The sequence below is a fragment of the Zootoca vivipara genome, chromosome Z2 (assembly GCF_965207765.1).
Source record: "Zootoca vivipara chromosome Z2, rZooViv2.hap1.1, whole genome shotgun sequence".
NCBI classification, from domain to species: domain Eukaryota; kingdom Metazoa; phylum Chordata; class Lepidosauria; order Squamata; family Lacertidae; genus Zootoca; species Zootoca vivipara.
Genome location: NC_142585.1, coordinates 41217197 through 41232212, shown reverse-complemented (window position 1 = coordinate 41232212; position 15016 = coordinate 41217197). Strand labels below are relative to the sequence as shown.

General features: G+C 45.6%; 1 protein-coding gene across 6 annotated transcripts in view; it reads right to left on the bottom strand.

Annotated features, from left to right (window-relative positions):
* Nucleotides 1-11609: 11609 nt before the first annotated feature.
* ARRDC1 (arrestin domain containing 1) overlaps nucleotides 11610-15016 on the bottom strand; it is a 98316-nt gene continuing 94909 nt past the window's right edge. For all 6 annotated transcript variants that reach the window (XM_088665001.1, XM_088665000.1, XM_060270277.2 and 3 more), the window contains 2 exons: nucleotides 14354-14765; nucleotides 11610-13186 (listed from right to left, as the gene is read on the bottom strand). In XM_088665001.1, the coding sequence (XP_088521127.1) occupies nucleotides 13122-13186; nucleotides 14354-14765 (477 nt within the window). In that variant the 3' untranslated portion in view covers nucleotides 11610-13121. The remainder of the gene's footprint in view (nucleotides 13187-14353; nucleotides 14766-15016) is intronic.

Below are 15016 nucleotides of genomic sequence, written 5' to 3'. Positions count from 1 at the left end.
CGGACTCTGAGGCAGGGCTGTGTTTAACCGCTCCTCAGCATTCCGGATCCCACCTTCGTCGCCAGTTGTTGTGACGTGGGGTTTGTGATTTCAGCTCTCTTGGCATAACATGCTGGAGACAGTTCTCTAGTAACAGCTCTTTATTAAAGTGAACAAGACTGACTCTGAGGGCAGGAAGGCTACATTTATAGGGACAGGGAACTAGCTAGAAAGGGATACATTTTGGAGGGAACAATATCAGGCAATCACAGTGCTGCCTTTTGGAGGGAACCAATAAGACAGAGGATCCAAATACAGCAGCTTAAATGAAACAATAGTAGCTGTTCCCTCTGGAACCAAAAGGCAGTTACTTTATCCTAATGCAAATACAGACAATAATAATACAGATATAAAATCCTTTGACTCAATACACAACAAATTTAGAGAAAAGGTGAGTAAAACAAGACATGGCAGAGGTGTCTAAACTCATGCATGGGGGTGGAAAAAGCTAGTACTGTACAGATTGCCAGCCTTATTCTCCTTGAATTTGTCCAATTTCCTTTTAAAGCCATCCGAGCCCTACGTCTGAGACAATTCCCCATGCCTGGAAGTAAGAAATTAAAGCAAGAAGGGCAAGGTGCTTCTTACATTATTGGATACTATAAATTGGAGCCAACTTACTCTCTAACTTTGGATACTTGTACAGGCAAAATAGTACTCTTATGAGTTGCTGAATACACCCTATATTCCGAATCAATCTAGTGTTAGAATTTAATTAAGGCTTGTGTGTTAAAACTGCATGTCAGAAACCCACATGTTAGAATCTAATCAAGACCCATGTGTTTTAAGCATTGTGTCAGACACCTCTTTAATCCCAGGGATTAAACAAGTGTGAAAACCTAATTAAGTCTGGCTAGCAGTTCGAAAGCACGTCAAAATGCAAGTAGATAAATAGGAACCGCTACAGCGGGAAGGTAAACGGCGTTTCCATGTGCTGCTCTGGTTTGCCAGAAGCGGCTTTGTCATGCTGGCCACATGACCTGGAAGCTATACGCCGGCTCCCTCGGCCAATAATGCGAGATGAGCGCGCAACCCCAGAGTCGGTCACGACTGGACCTAATGGTCAGGGGTCCCTTTACCCTTTACCTTTTAATTTGCCTTTTAGGTGATAGCCTGGGGATGAGCCATTAAAACAACGAAAAGGAAATATGAAGCAGTGGGCTAGAGAGAGAGACAGTCAGAGAGCAATGTTTGAGAGCAGTGGTTGGCACCTGTTAAAGTCCAAGGCTGCTGTAGCTATGGGAGAAGCCAGAACCTCTTGGAGTGTTGATGCTGTGAACCCCTCAATCATAGGCTCATCTTGTAAATATGTGCAAATAAACCTGGTACCCCTTCCATTTCGCACTGCTCAGAGACATAAGGACCACCCACTCACAACAAGTGAGTATGGAAACGCTGCTCGGAATCCCGGTGTTTGTAGAACTACAAAAAAAGCCTCTGACCGTTGTCATAGATAATAAGGAGTTAGATGAACCAATCTGTGTACGGTGGCTTCCCTTGTTGCTGTATTTTAAGTGAATGACCAAGATCAGTGGTATGCTTTGTGGTATGCACAAAGCACACATATGCTTTGTGTGCAGAAGGTCCTGGGTTCAATCGGTGGCCTTCCATATAGAGTTGAGAAGGACTCGTGTGAGAATAAGTTCCCCCTGTACTCAATAGGACATGCTTCTGAGTAAATATGTTTAATTTTTTATAATCATTTTTGTCCCACCTAAATCCATCAACAGCAGCTCAGTGCAAGACATGATTGTAATACACTTAAAACAATATCAAATCTTTCAAATGTTAAAATACGGCTGAATAATCTGCCCATGTGTTAAGATCAGGGAGCTTCCCTGCACTAAATGAAGCAAATGGGGAGCTTTACAGAAGAGACTTTTCAGTGGCAGCTCCACACATGTAGAATGAATTCCTCACTGAGGCACATCTTATCCCAACCTCATATCCTTTTAATTGTAAAAAAATCCCACCTTTTTTGTTAGGCTTTTAGGGACTGGTGGATAAAGTCATTTATATGATGTCAGTTATGTAATTTATGAGTATCTGAAGAAGTGTGCATGCACACGAAAGCTCATACCTATGACAAACTTAGTTGGTCTCTAAGGTGCTACTGGAAGGATTTTTTAAATTTTGTTTTGACTACATCAGACCAACTCAGCTACCTGTTCGGGTTTTGCTAAATTAGTAGCGTGAGAAACCATCAGATTGCTTCTTCACACAATCAACTCTAGGACAAGCAATTAACACTGGGCAGAAAGCCAAGGTCTACTTCTGCCTTAGTAACTGCGCTCTCATCATAGCTGCCAAGTTATCCCTTTTTAAAAGGGATTTTCCATTATGCTGAATAGGCTTCCTCGTGAGAAAAGGGGAAACTTGGCAGCTATGGCTCTCATTGGTTGGGATCAGCACTGAGACCTGTTATCAGAGAAAGCTAGCACAGTAGGTGGTGTGGTGAGTGTGGTCAGTGTAGGAGGAGAGGTGCTGTATCGGTTGAGAGAGAGACAGAGAGGAAAGGATTTATTTTACTTTGTTTTTGAGTTCTAAAGCTGTACATAGAAACTCTGGATTTTCTTTATTTTAATAAATCCTGTATATAGTTTTACTCTGCGTCCAGACGTCTAGCATAGCTGCCAAGTTTTCACTTTTCTCGCGAGGAAGCCTATTCAGCATAAGGGAAAATCCCTGTAAAAAAGGGATAACTTGGCAGCTATGACGTCTAGTCATTTAAGTTACCGCCAGAAGCTTCCGGAAAGACCTGCGCTGTGTTCAGGCTGACACTTAAAAACACTAAGACTACCTACCTGTAATTTATGAGAATTACTTAAATGATTACAATTTAAATTTATATACCTCTCTTCAACTGAATATCACAGCAGCAGTTCACAGTATAAAAACACAGATATACATAGCATAGTAACAAACAAAACTGTAAAAAAGACACACAGTTTTAAAAGCCATAGATTAATTAATCATATTTATTATATTTTCATAATACCTTACTTTTTATCATTAAAAAAACCAGTGACAGGTGAAGGGAAGTATAGAAATCTTAATTTTAAAAATGCAAGAAAAACCCACCAGAAGACTGTGCTGTAAATTCCTAGAAGGGAGGGGTGTTTATTAAAACATTGTGTTTTTTTCTAACACTTCCTGGATTAATAAAAGATTTCTGGAACAGCTGTTAATTTGGCCACAACTGAGTCCTAAGCTTTTAAATGCCCAGCAGAAAATCTGCGGCCAAAACAAATTTAACCCGATAAAAGGGTTTCACCTTCTCCATCCTACTCTTGCAAATGTTGAAATAAGGTTTATGTTCTGCAGCGCCCTCAAACCTCTCTTGTTGTTCAGAAGTGATTTGATTTAATTGCAAAAATTGGGAAAAAAACAAATTAAAAATGACTTTCCATCCTTCAGCTCCTTTGGGGAGAACAATAAACACCAGCCATTCAAATTCGAGCAGCAATTAATCCTCTTAACAGCCTTAACCGAGACAAAGAGGATGGTTCTCATTCTCCATATACTGGACTGTTATCAGAAGCATCCTGCCTTGTTTGATGCCTTTGCCAATCAAGAGATGTGCTTAGGTGAGAAAGATAGCAGCAGGACTCATACAGGAGAAAGGAATATTCATAATCAGACCTATTAATCAGCAACCAGTGGGCGAGCTCATCACTTTCGGATGTTTACCCCCCAAAACATGCAGACCAAGGACCTGAATTTCCGGAATCCCACTGGGCTTCTTTGTGCGCACAATGTTTTCCTTATGTGGATCAATGGTGCAGGTTGGTAATTTTAAGACAGGCCTTCACCAACCCTGGTGTCCTCTAGATATTTATTTATTCGTGTATATTTGTCTTGCATGTTTCCTCCAAGGAACTCTAGGTGGTGCACACCATTCTCCCCCACTCCCTGTTTTATCCTCATAACAACCCTGCGAGGTAGGTTCGGCTGAGAAGCACCCAGTGAGCTTCATAGCTGCATGCAGACTAGAACAAAAACCTCCTAGTTGTTAGTCCAGCACCACCAGATCTCTTATTTTATTTCACAGAATCATAGTGTAGGAAGGGACCCCTGAGGGTCATCTAGTCCAGCCCCCCTCATGATGAAGCTAGCATGGCTAAGAGGCAGGGATGGTGGAAGATGCCGCCTGGCAATATTTGGAGGGTACTAGGTTGACAAAGCTTGTTTTAGAATCTGTAATAGGGTCTTTTACACAAACCCACACACACAAACTGGTTGGCTGCATTACTTCACTAACTTCAAAAAGCCAGTCCGGTTGTGCTTGAGGACACTCCAGCTTATTGTGTGGAATTGAACCCCAGATTTGAACCCCCACCCCAAATCCTGCCCTGATGGCAGCACTACAGGTAACTCACATCCTACACTTATTTTACTTATGTGATTGCATCTTTGTGGGGGTGGGGTTAAAATAAATGGAGAACAGAGGATACCCTCTCTCCCATTCATTCCCACATATACCTGCACAAAGCTGCGGTTGCCCGGCTTTGGAAAGGCGGTGCCAGGGCTCTGGCAGACCTAGAGCCCTAGCACCGCCCTCCCAAAAGCCAGACAAAATGGTGGAACTTTTGTAATCTTTTATAAAATGGCACCCTGTGGGAGGACAATATTTGGCGCCCCCAAATGGATATTCTCAATTTTGCGCCACCTCAGCTCCGCGGAATTGCCGCCATCACCCTAAATCCCGCACTGCGGCTGAAGTAATAAGGTGTCTGGCTCAGGAAGCTCTGGCTGGGTCCTAGAGCCCTTCGTCCTTCTCAAAGCTGGGCAAGCACTTAGCAGGCTTGGGGGAGGAGGCGGGAGGGCTCTGGGTAAGCAGCCCTCTCCCCCTCAGGTGGCTCTGGTTCATCAGTGCCATATAGGCAGAATAGGCACCAGCCTATGAGCTCCATGCCTTTTAGGGGCCCCACAACAATGGATCGAAATAATACTGATTTGATCTTGAAAGAATTTTATAATCAAGCTTTCTTAGGTCAATGTTATCCCTCTAGAGCACATGTACAAGGCCCCACCCCCCACCCCCAATATTTCAACTGCTTTGGGGCCTCCACAGGGTTTAATCCAGCACTGACTTTTGCATATGGTATCCTCCTCCACATTCAGTTGTGTGGGGCCTCAGATACTGCACACACCCCTCCGCATCCTGCCCTGACATAAATACAGTGGTACCTCGGGTTAAGAACTTAATTTGTTCTGGAGGTCCATCCTTAACCTGAAACTGTTCTTAACCCGAGGTACCACTTTAGCTAATGGGGCCTCCCGCTGCCGCCGCTGTGCGATTTCTGTTCTCATCCTAAAGCAAAGTTCTTAACTCGAGGTACTATTTATGGGTTAGCGGAGTCTGTAACCTGAAGCGTCTGTAACCTGAGGTACCACTGTTTACTTGCAGCAAAATAAATAATGGAGCCATGGTGATGATGTACACACCAACCCCAGCCCCGCCACCTGCTTCTGTTCTTGTAGCACTAGCTAGGAGATGGATGATAAGGCAGGGGCAAAGGGATGTGCACAAGAAAAATCCACCATTAATGTTGGTTTTGCTGTGTTTGCAGCACTGAACTGACCTCTCCAGGGTGGAGACCTAAGGTGGAAAAACTACCCTGAGAAAGGGCATGACATGTCCAACAAGACAGGAGTGCCTGGCGTGCTATGGTCCATCGGGTCAATAAAACCAACTGGCCAAAACTACCAGAGGGGCAGCTCAATTCTAAGTTAATTATTTGCTGGGATATCAAATCCCATGTGTTGTTGACAGTGACCAAATCTCTATTACAGTGGTACCTCGGTTTAAGTACACAATTGGTTCTGGAAGTCTGTACTTAACCTGAAGCATACTTAACCTGAAGTGAACTTTCCCATTGAAAGCAATGGAAAGTGGATTGATCCATTCCAGACAGGTCCACGGAGTACTTAAACTGAAAGTACTCAAACCGAAGCGTACTTAAACCGAGGTATGACTGTAAGAGAAAGAAGGTGGAAGAGTGATTTCCAGGGACAACTGAGGTTATTTGTTATTTTGTATATAACTGAGCTATGGCTGTTACTGTGGCTTCGCACACATTTAAAGGACACACCCAAACCTCACAAGAAATAATCCTAAAAACTACCAGCAGTATGCTAAAGTTGCTGGGAATTGTAGCGCTGTGAGTTGTGCACTACAGTTCCCAGGCTTCTTGGGGAAGGGAATGTGCTTTAAATGTCTGGTATGCACCCCCCCCTTTTAAAAACAAAATACATTTTCTTGTACAGTATTTGTCCTGCATTTAAGATTCCATTGGTTTATTTGTAATCTTATTTTTGGTCCAGTAGCCAAAATAAACGGATGGCGATTGTGACTATAAGGGAGGGAAATATAATGATATTGAGCAGCATAAAATCAGGCATGAAGTGGCAATTCGTTAGGATTGTGTTGGCCAAAGCGGAGTTTGATTTTAGGTGGTGTGCACAAGTTAAGGAAGAATAAAGAAGAGATAATAAATAAATTAGATAGATAGATCGATAGATGTTTGCATCAGCCACTGGCACTTTCCAATTTGAGTTTAAAGTACGGTAAATATGTAAAGCCTATTAAGCAGGTAAAATTACCAAACTAAATCAAAACATGGAATGTTAAATATATATATATGTATATGCAAAATAGGGACATAGTAAGATTGCTAAGCAGATAAAAATTGCCAAACTCGATTATGATGTTAAAATTATACAACCCCAAGAGGCCAGTCGTGCAGCCAAGATCGCCCACTGCCCATTGTAGCTCTGCATCGTAGGCACGATGTTGGGTTTATCCATCAGGGGATGCCTAAGAGGTTCTTCCGCGAACAAACACGCACACCCCAGAGATGGGGGAGGGTGTTGAGAGCCCACCTTAGATCTCTTGGCAAAACCATGAGACCCACACAAAAGGCACAAGGCTGCAGACCTTGGCTCTTAACTGAAGTAGGCCACCCAGCCCAACCCTTTGCAGGCAGGCAGGAGAAAAAAACAGCAAGACGCTGCTGCCATCCAATGGTGGCTTTGCAGAACGGCCCATCCCAAAGCCGCTGCCAAAATAAGAGTCTTTCCCGACTGCAAAATCCATTGGTAAGAGATACTGTACAGTATATGCCTCCACCAGGCTGCCCGCCTCCCCAGGGCAGTTGACTTAGGGTCCAGTAGGCAATATACAAGGGTACCCTGGAGTGACTGCATCATCTTGGGGGGGGGGCTGCAGGATGGCCTGTTTATTGTATTCCTGATTTGTTTGCAGGGAGATAAGATGGCATGGGCTGGTAGCTCTTGGTTGAGCCAATTGCTAATCCTACTCAGGGTAGACCCGCTGAAAATAATGGATGCACCTAACTTAGATCCATTAGCTTCATAGGGGCTACTCTGAGTATAACTTAGTAGGCTACAACCCTCTGAATTGTTTGCAGAGAGGTTAGAGGATCTTTGCATCAAAGCAAGTGCATTTCCCCACCTGTTTCCTCATCAGAAAAAGTCTGATCTTCAAAGGAAGCAGGTTTGCTGTCCAAGAGCTCCCAATTTAACTGTAATTGCACAACCTGAATTTGCTGGTACGTGACTGAACCCCAAGATCGTGACATGCTTGGTTTCCAAGTCACGCGAAATGATATCCTAGATGAGAATGAAGATCCATTCCAGCTTAGTGTTCTGTTTCCAGCAGTGCATAGCCACATATGATCCTAGAACACGGGTCTTCAGCTGCTCAATTCGGTTTTAATAGATTCAAGCATATGGCCACAGTTCAGTGATACTGTAGTACATTTGGTTTGCATGCAGAAGGTGTGGGGTTTGCAGTCAAAATCACAAGTGCATGTTTTGCTAGACAAGCACAGGGTACAGACAAGCACAGAGTTCTTCAACTTTCTAAAGAGGATGCTCTGTGTGTGGTCACTTTCTTTGCCTCCTCTAGGTGGGAGTTCTGTAACAAAGGAGGCAATCTTTTATATTTTCTTCTACACCTGATGAGTCTCTCTTTCTGCCATGCCTCAAAGATCCTGCTTTCAGCCATGTTAGCTAAAACTACCAACTTTTTTTGTACTTTTAAATATGTTGATTTAACTTAAAGGAGATACATGATGTAGAGTTTTACACATGTTGTGGAGAAATAGGGTGGTGGTGTTTTCTTTCTGTAAGAACTCAAGAACCCAAGGCCATCTGATGAAGCTGAATGATGGGTGATTCAGGACAGACAAAAGGAATTTGTCACTGTTCATTTAAAGCAGGCATGTCCAACAGGGAGATCGTGATCTACCAGTAGATCACTGGACATCTGTGGTAGATCACCGGTAGATCAGTGGGCTCCCCCCCAAAGAAGCTAAAAAACTTTGGCTCCCCTCAAAAAAGCTCAACATCTTTGCTCTGCACCCCTAAAATGACCTGAATCACCCAAAACAGGGTGGCAGGACGGCAGGCCTCTTCCTCCTGCTGCTGCTTCCGCAGCTGGCATACTGGATCCCACTTGCTGGCTGGGGCGCTCAGGGGTCTCGCTCCACATGGCATGGGGTATGTCTTATATTTTGCAAATATATACTTTATGACTACACCTTTAAAAATATATATGCAAATATATGCTTACTTTATGACTACACCTTTAAATAGGAGAAACAGGGTATCTTAGATTAGTCTTTGGTGTGGGATCCAGAAGGGCTCTCTTGGTGCTATGCTAAGTGAACTCCCCCCCCCAAAAAAAACACCCTCACAGACACTAAGGAGGGCTTTCATCTTTAATCATTGTAGATAAAATCATTGTACATATACTAGGATCAGGATGAATCTTCCACCTTCAAGGGCTGAAGTTAGGCTCAGAGATGGGTAGAACCTAGCTGGGGAATTGCTGCTAGTAGCACCACAGCTGACAAAATGTTTTAAAATGCATTCATAAAAGGCACACATGGACACACACACACAGTAGTGATTTAGCACTGAGAGATATCAGAAAACACAGCCTGTGCATTGACAAGTGGAAGACTTAGAACATGATCCCTAGCTAGCAGGACCAGTGGTCAGGGATGATGGGAATTGTAGCCTCAAAACATCTGGAGGGCAGAGGTTGAGGAAGCATTACTTAAAAGGTGCATTTTTTTTAAAAGGCTACCTGGGCATCATTAGGAACCAGGATAATAGAGAAGAAGAAGAAGAGGAGGAGGAGTTTGGATTTGATACTCCACTTTATCACTACCTGAAGGAGTCTCAAAGCGGCTAACATTCTCCTTTCCCTTCCTCCTCCACAACAAACACTCTGTGAGGTGAGTGGGGCTGAGAGACTTCAGAGAAGTGTGACTAGACCAAGGTCACCCAGCAGCTGCATGTGGAGGAGCGGGGACACGAACCCGGTTCACCAGATTACGAGTCTACCACTCAAAACCACTACACCACACTGGCGTAGTGTGGTGAATGTGCACAGGTAGAATACAGTGGTGTGGCAGTTTCCTGAAGCAGGGGCAATACAATATGCTTTTGTGCAGGGTTTGTATCTAAGTTTGAGGTGGACAAAATGAGCTTTGAGTGGACCCCCTCCAGGGCTTGCCTGAATACTAAACAGCACTGCATGGCTAAGCTACATGGCCATTTTAATTTCCCAGAATGCTCCAGGGCAGAGGCCAAATGTGGCATGCCAGTCCATGCCTTCACTGGCCTCACTTCACACCCTCCTGGCTGGAATGTATCCTTAAACTTTGATAACACTCCTTGCTTGCCCATTTGGGGGACAGAGAAGGCTGTGTCTCTCTGTGTATGTAGAAATTAGCCTATGGTTTACAAAGGTAATGTACACCCATTGCTCTGGCCCTGCCCAAGACTGGCATGTGGGCCCCATTATGATAAAGTTCTCCTTTCCCTCCTTCAGATCAGGAGGGTGAGGAGATCAGATTGTGAAATATATGACCACTACAGCCAGCTACCCAACACTGCTCAAATCACCATTATTATTATTTATAGAGCCAGTGTGGTGTAGTGGTTAAGAGCGGTAGACTCGTAATCTGGGGAACCGGGTTCGAGACTCCACTCCTCCACATGCAGCTGCTGGGTGACCTTGGGCTAGTCACACTTCTCTGAAGTCTCTCAGCCTCACTCACCTCACAGAGTGTTTGTTGTGGGGGAGGAAGGGAAAGGAGAATGTTAGCCGCTTTGAGACTCCTTAGGGTAGTGATAAAGCGGGATATCAAATCCAAACTCTTCTTCTTCTTCTTCTTCTTCTTCTTCTTCTTCTTCTTCTTCTTCTTCTTCTTCTTCTTCTTCTTCTTCTATTAATGGGAATGCCAGGGAAAGTGTTAGCAGTGACCCCAGCTCAGGGATGCCAGATATGTGCTTAATATGGTCTCACTTTTACAGAATCCACTTGATTAAAACTAGGAGAGGAAATGGCTGACACAAGACTTCACAGGTCTTCCCACTACAGTAAGCAGAAGCCAAGACCATCCAGCCATCTAGCCGCTGCCTCGTTCTCTCTGAACATCAGCCAGCCCTGCCTCTTATACGCTACTTCCTATGAATATTTGAAGGATGCCCTCCATGCCCCTTCAGGGCAAGACAGACAGACAGCTGTGACTGGTAGGCATCTGGTTTGGAGACGAAGAACTGGCTTTTGGAAATGTCACAACACTAGCAGAGGAGAAGTTGGCAGGGAAGAGATACCAGAAGATGCCTCACAAGTAAATCAAGTCCTCCGGCATGAGCTTTATATCTGACGTGGATAACACATGCACATCTTGGGTTTATGCCTCAGCTGAAATTGTAGAGTTTGTGAAACTGGGTGGTACAGGATTGCCATTCAGCACTGTAGCAAATTAAAGGCTGATTTTGGTTTTATCTGTTGATTTCAATCATATTTTGTTTTTGTTTTTAAAACAATGCTCATTTTTAAGCAATAATTTTAATGTTTTAAACTGTTTCAAGGTTTTCTTACATTCAAGGAGTGTATATACCTTTTCATTAAATAAAATACATTAAATGAATTACTTCGTTGAAAATTAAATAAAGGTGGGGGGCCTGCAAAGAAACAGCAGTGTTTCAAGGGATCCCTCTCCATAATTCCAGCTGCTCCATTCCATTATCTACCCTGAATCATTTCCCATCATCATATCCCCACTACGGACACTCCATTCTGTGTCCATTGAACATACCCAGATCTCACCATGGGTGCCTAAATTCTCTGTCTCTCTCTCTCTCCTCCCCATCCTACCCCGGCTGCCAACTTTTGGTACTTCTCATACCTCCTGTTGATACGCTCCCTCTTAGTTTTTTGTTCCCCCCCCCCTGATTTGGCTACATTAGCACCAGCACACTTCTGTTCCAGAAACAGAGTGATTTACAAAATACACCAGGATAGGCAGAATGGCTCCTGCTTCACATTTAGGGTTTAAATCCAGAGATGGGGAACCTATGGCTCTCCAGGTCTTGCTGGGAAACTCTTGTTACACACAGGCAGGATGAGGCCGGCAGTTGTTCAGAGCAGCACTTAGAGGGCCAACTCCTGATTCAATTAGAGGCGCTGGGAGGGGTGCAGTGGGAGGTGTGTGTGTGAGCAAAACAAAGAAGACATTTTTACATTCAAGGTCTCAGAATAATTTATTAAATACATTAACATCTGTGTTTCCAAAGTTTCACCATTTAAACGAATCTGATTGGGAAAAGACACAAATAAAAAGGGTCGGGGAAGAGGATCAATTTTCCTATAAAAACCACGTGGCGCTGGGAATGTGAACATTTGCATGTCCATGTTGCTGGATCAGCCACCCAGCAAACTTGAAGGAGCTCATGAAGAGAGGCAGGCAGGTTGGCCGAGAGAAAGTAAAAAGGCTTCGCTACTCCAGAGGTGGTGCTTAGCAGATCAGACTTGCACATGCAGAAAAATGTAACACCCAACATGGTAAATAGCCATGGGGCAAACTACCCCATACAAACCCACAGATACACACAGTGTGTCAGAAGCCCTGCTTTAAAAGTACTTTGACACTGGCTGTTCTGTAACATTGAGATTGCAGAGGCCAAGAGTCTCTCTGGGCAACAGCTAGTCCACTTTCAAAACTGCTATGCTAGTAAGCAGCCAGGACTCTCTATCTGAAGGAGGCAAGGAACTCCAGAAGGAATATAGCCAACCAGCCTCCCACCTCCATTGGCAATGAGCTGCAAAGCTGCAGAGGCACTCACTGTGGAGCGCAGCACGAGACCTGCCCCCCCCCCACTGTTGTCCAATGGATCAAGCGCACCACCACCCAAAGCTCCTAACTATTTGGAATTCTGCTTAACAAACTGTATGTTTTTCTTTTCTTTTCCAAAAGGCTCTCCTCCTTCCCCTCCTCCATCTGGACTCACTTTCTGGGAGAAGCAAATTCAAGAGGTAGAGTTAGGATAGAATTGTGATTGTCAGTTGTCTCCAGTCTGTGGACTACAGGGGTGGCAGAGAGAGGGAAAATGGTAGCTACTACAAGCACTCATGAGCCAAAAAAAAGGAACCACTACAAGCACCCAGAGTAAAAATCAGATGTGCTATGCCACATTTTTTAAAATGGCAGGGGAATGCCAATTGTCCTACACCAGAAGGAATGTTGATAGCAGCTCTTCCTGCACTGCCTGTACTGTTCTCTAGAGGGCAAGCTAGTGCAAAAGGGCACTCTGGGCTTAAATCACTGGACGCCCAGCAGAGAAGCAATTTGTCTACACCCACACACCTTTTCTGGTTAGCACACAACGGATATGGGGTGGCACTCAAAATATATACATATGTACATTCATTCATTCATTCATTCATTCATTCTCTCTCTCTTCTCTCTCTCTCTCTCTCTCTCTCTCTCTCACACACACACACACACAGATCTGCACACACCTCTATCTTTCCATACACGATGACTCCCACATTTCGATAAGGCATCACAGGTGTTTGGATTATAAAGCAGCAAGTAAGATGATGAGCTGTACAGCACAAGGAAAGAGATTGTTGTGCAAGGCAGCCATGGCCCAGGGAACTATTGCTGGGGGGGGGGAGCGCCCCTTCCAGGCAATGTTTTGTACTGTCCTTTCTCCCAGCTTGGCATGTCAGACATCATGTTGTGAGCTCGTGGCTAGTTGCCATTGCTCAGGCTGGAGGTTGCGCTGCTGCAACTTTGTTCATATGAAGGGGGTGCCTCTGGAAGGAAGCAAAAAAGAGAGAAGTTGAAAGCCATCTAGTTCAGAGGTTTTCAAACTGTGGTCACACAGTCAGTCCATAGTCATTCTGTGGAACTTAACTCCACAGGAGGCAGTGATGGCCACCAACTTGCAAGGGCTTCAAAAGAGGATTAGACCTATTAATAGAGGAGTAAATTTAATGGTGTCTACTAGCCATGATGGGACGCAGGTGGCACTGTGGGTTAAACCACAGAGCCTAGGGCTGATCAGAAGGTTGGCGGTTCGAATCCCTGTGACGGAGTGAGCTCCCGTTGTTCAGTCCCAGCTCCTGCCAACCTAGCAGTTCGAAACCACGTCAAAGTGCAAGTAGATAAATAGGTACCACTCCAAGCGGGAAGGCAAACGGCATTTCCGTGTGCTGCTCTGGTTCGCCAGAAGCGGCTTTGCCATGCTGGCCACGTGACCTGGAAGCTGTACGCCGGCTCCCTCGGCCAATAATGCGAGATGAGCACCGCAACCCCAGAGTCGGTCACGACTGGACCTAATGGTCAGGGGTCCCTTTACCTTTAACTAGCCATGATGGCTATGCTCTGCCTCCATGGTCAGAGGCAGCAATGATTCTGAGTACCAGTTGCTGCAACCTGTACAAGAGGAGAGGTTTCCTGCAGACATCTGCAAGAATGGGATGCTGGACTAGATGGGCCACTGGCCGTCTAATGTTCTTATGGTCTGCAGGTCAATGGCCCATGAGCTCTAACCATCAGGGGAACATAAGGGGGACCGTCAGGGGAACATAAGAAGCTGCCAGTGGTCCATTCAGTTCAGTTTTGTTGAGGCTGCCTAGTAGCAAATTCTCCAGTCTTTCTGGGAGATGCTGGGAACAGAACCTGGTATCTTCTGCATGCAAAGCAGGTGCCCTGCCAAAGAGCTGTGGGCCTTCCTTTTTAGTCTTGGTGTTGCCCTTCAGAACTCAGCAGGGAGGAGGAGGAAGGAGGAGGAGGCAAAGATAGAATAAACTGGCTTTGTCTGTCATCTGCTCTGGTGCCCCTTCCTGCCGGCCTCCCTGTCCTTCTGCCCCACCAGTCCCCATAGGCATCACACACTGCTGCCCATATGGGCAACAGCACAACCCCTGGGGTCTCTGCCCCAGCCAAGGAACTCTATCTGAGGCTAGGCAGGTGCTTACCGTATGGGTAGCCCCAGGTGCTATACTCGGGAGGCAGGATGAGGGAGCTGGCTGTGGGAACCGGAACCACCGTCCCCTCGGCATAGTAAGGGACCGTCGCTCCTGTTGAGAGGCAGAGTGTGGGGTGGTTGGGCGAGCTGCTCTGCTCAGAGTCCAGCCTTGCTTCCGGGAAGCTCAAGCCTGGTGCATAGTTGAAAGGCTGCTGCTGGGAGTGGCTCTTGGTGGGGATGGAAATGCTGTCCATGGGGTGGTAGCCACCGGCGGCCTCCTCGTCCACCGGTGGTGCACTCGGGATCACGGGCGACAGGATGTGAGGGGCTGAGCGGGCCGGGTTGAGGGGGATCCTGTTCACAGCGATATTGCCAATGTAGATCGGGAGAGCAACAGAAACCTCGGGAGATTTCAGGGAAACCTAGGGGCAGGGGCAGGGAGACAAGAAGAAGAGTTTGGATTTGATATCCCGCTTTATCACTACCCGAAGGAGTCTCAAAGCAGCTAGCATTCTCCTTTCCCTTCCTCTCCCACAACAAACACTCTGTGAGGTGAGTGGGGCTGAGAGACTTCAGAGAAGTGTGACTAGCCCAAGGTCACCCAGCAGCTGCATGTGGAGGAGCGGAGATGCGAACCCGGTTCCCCAGATTACGAGTCCACCACTCTTAACCA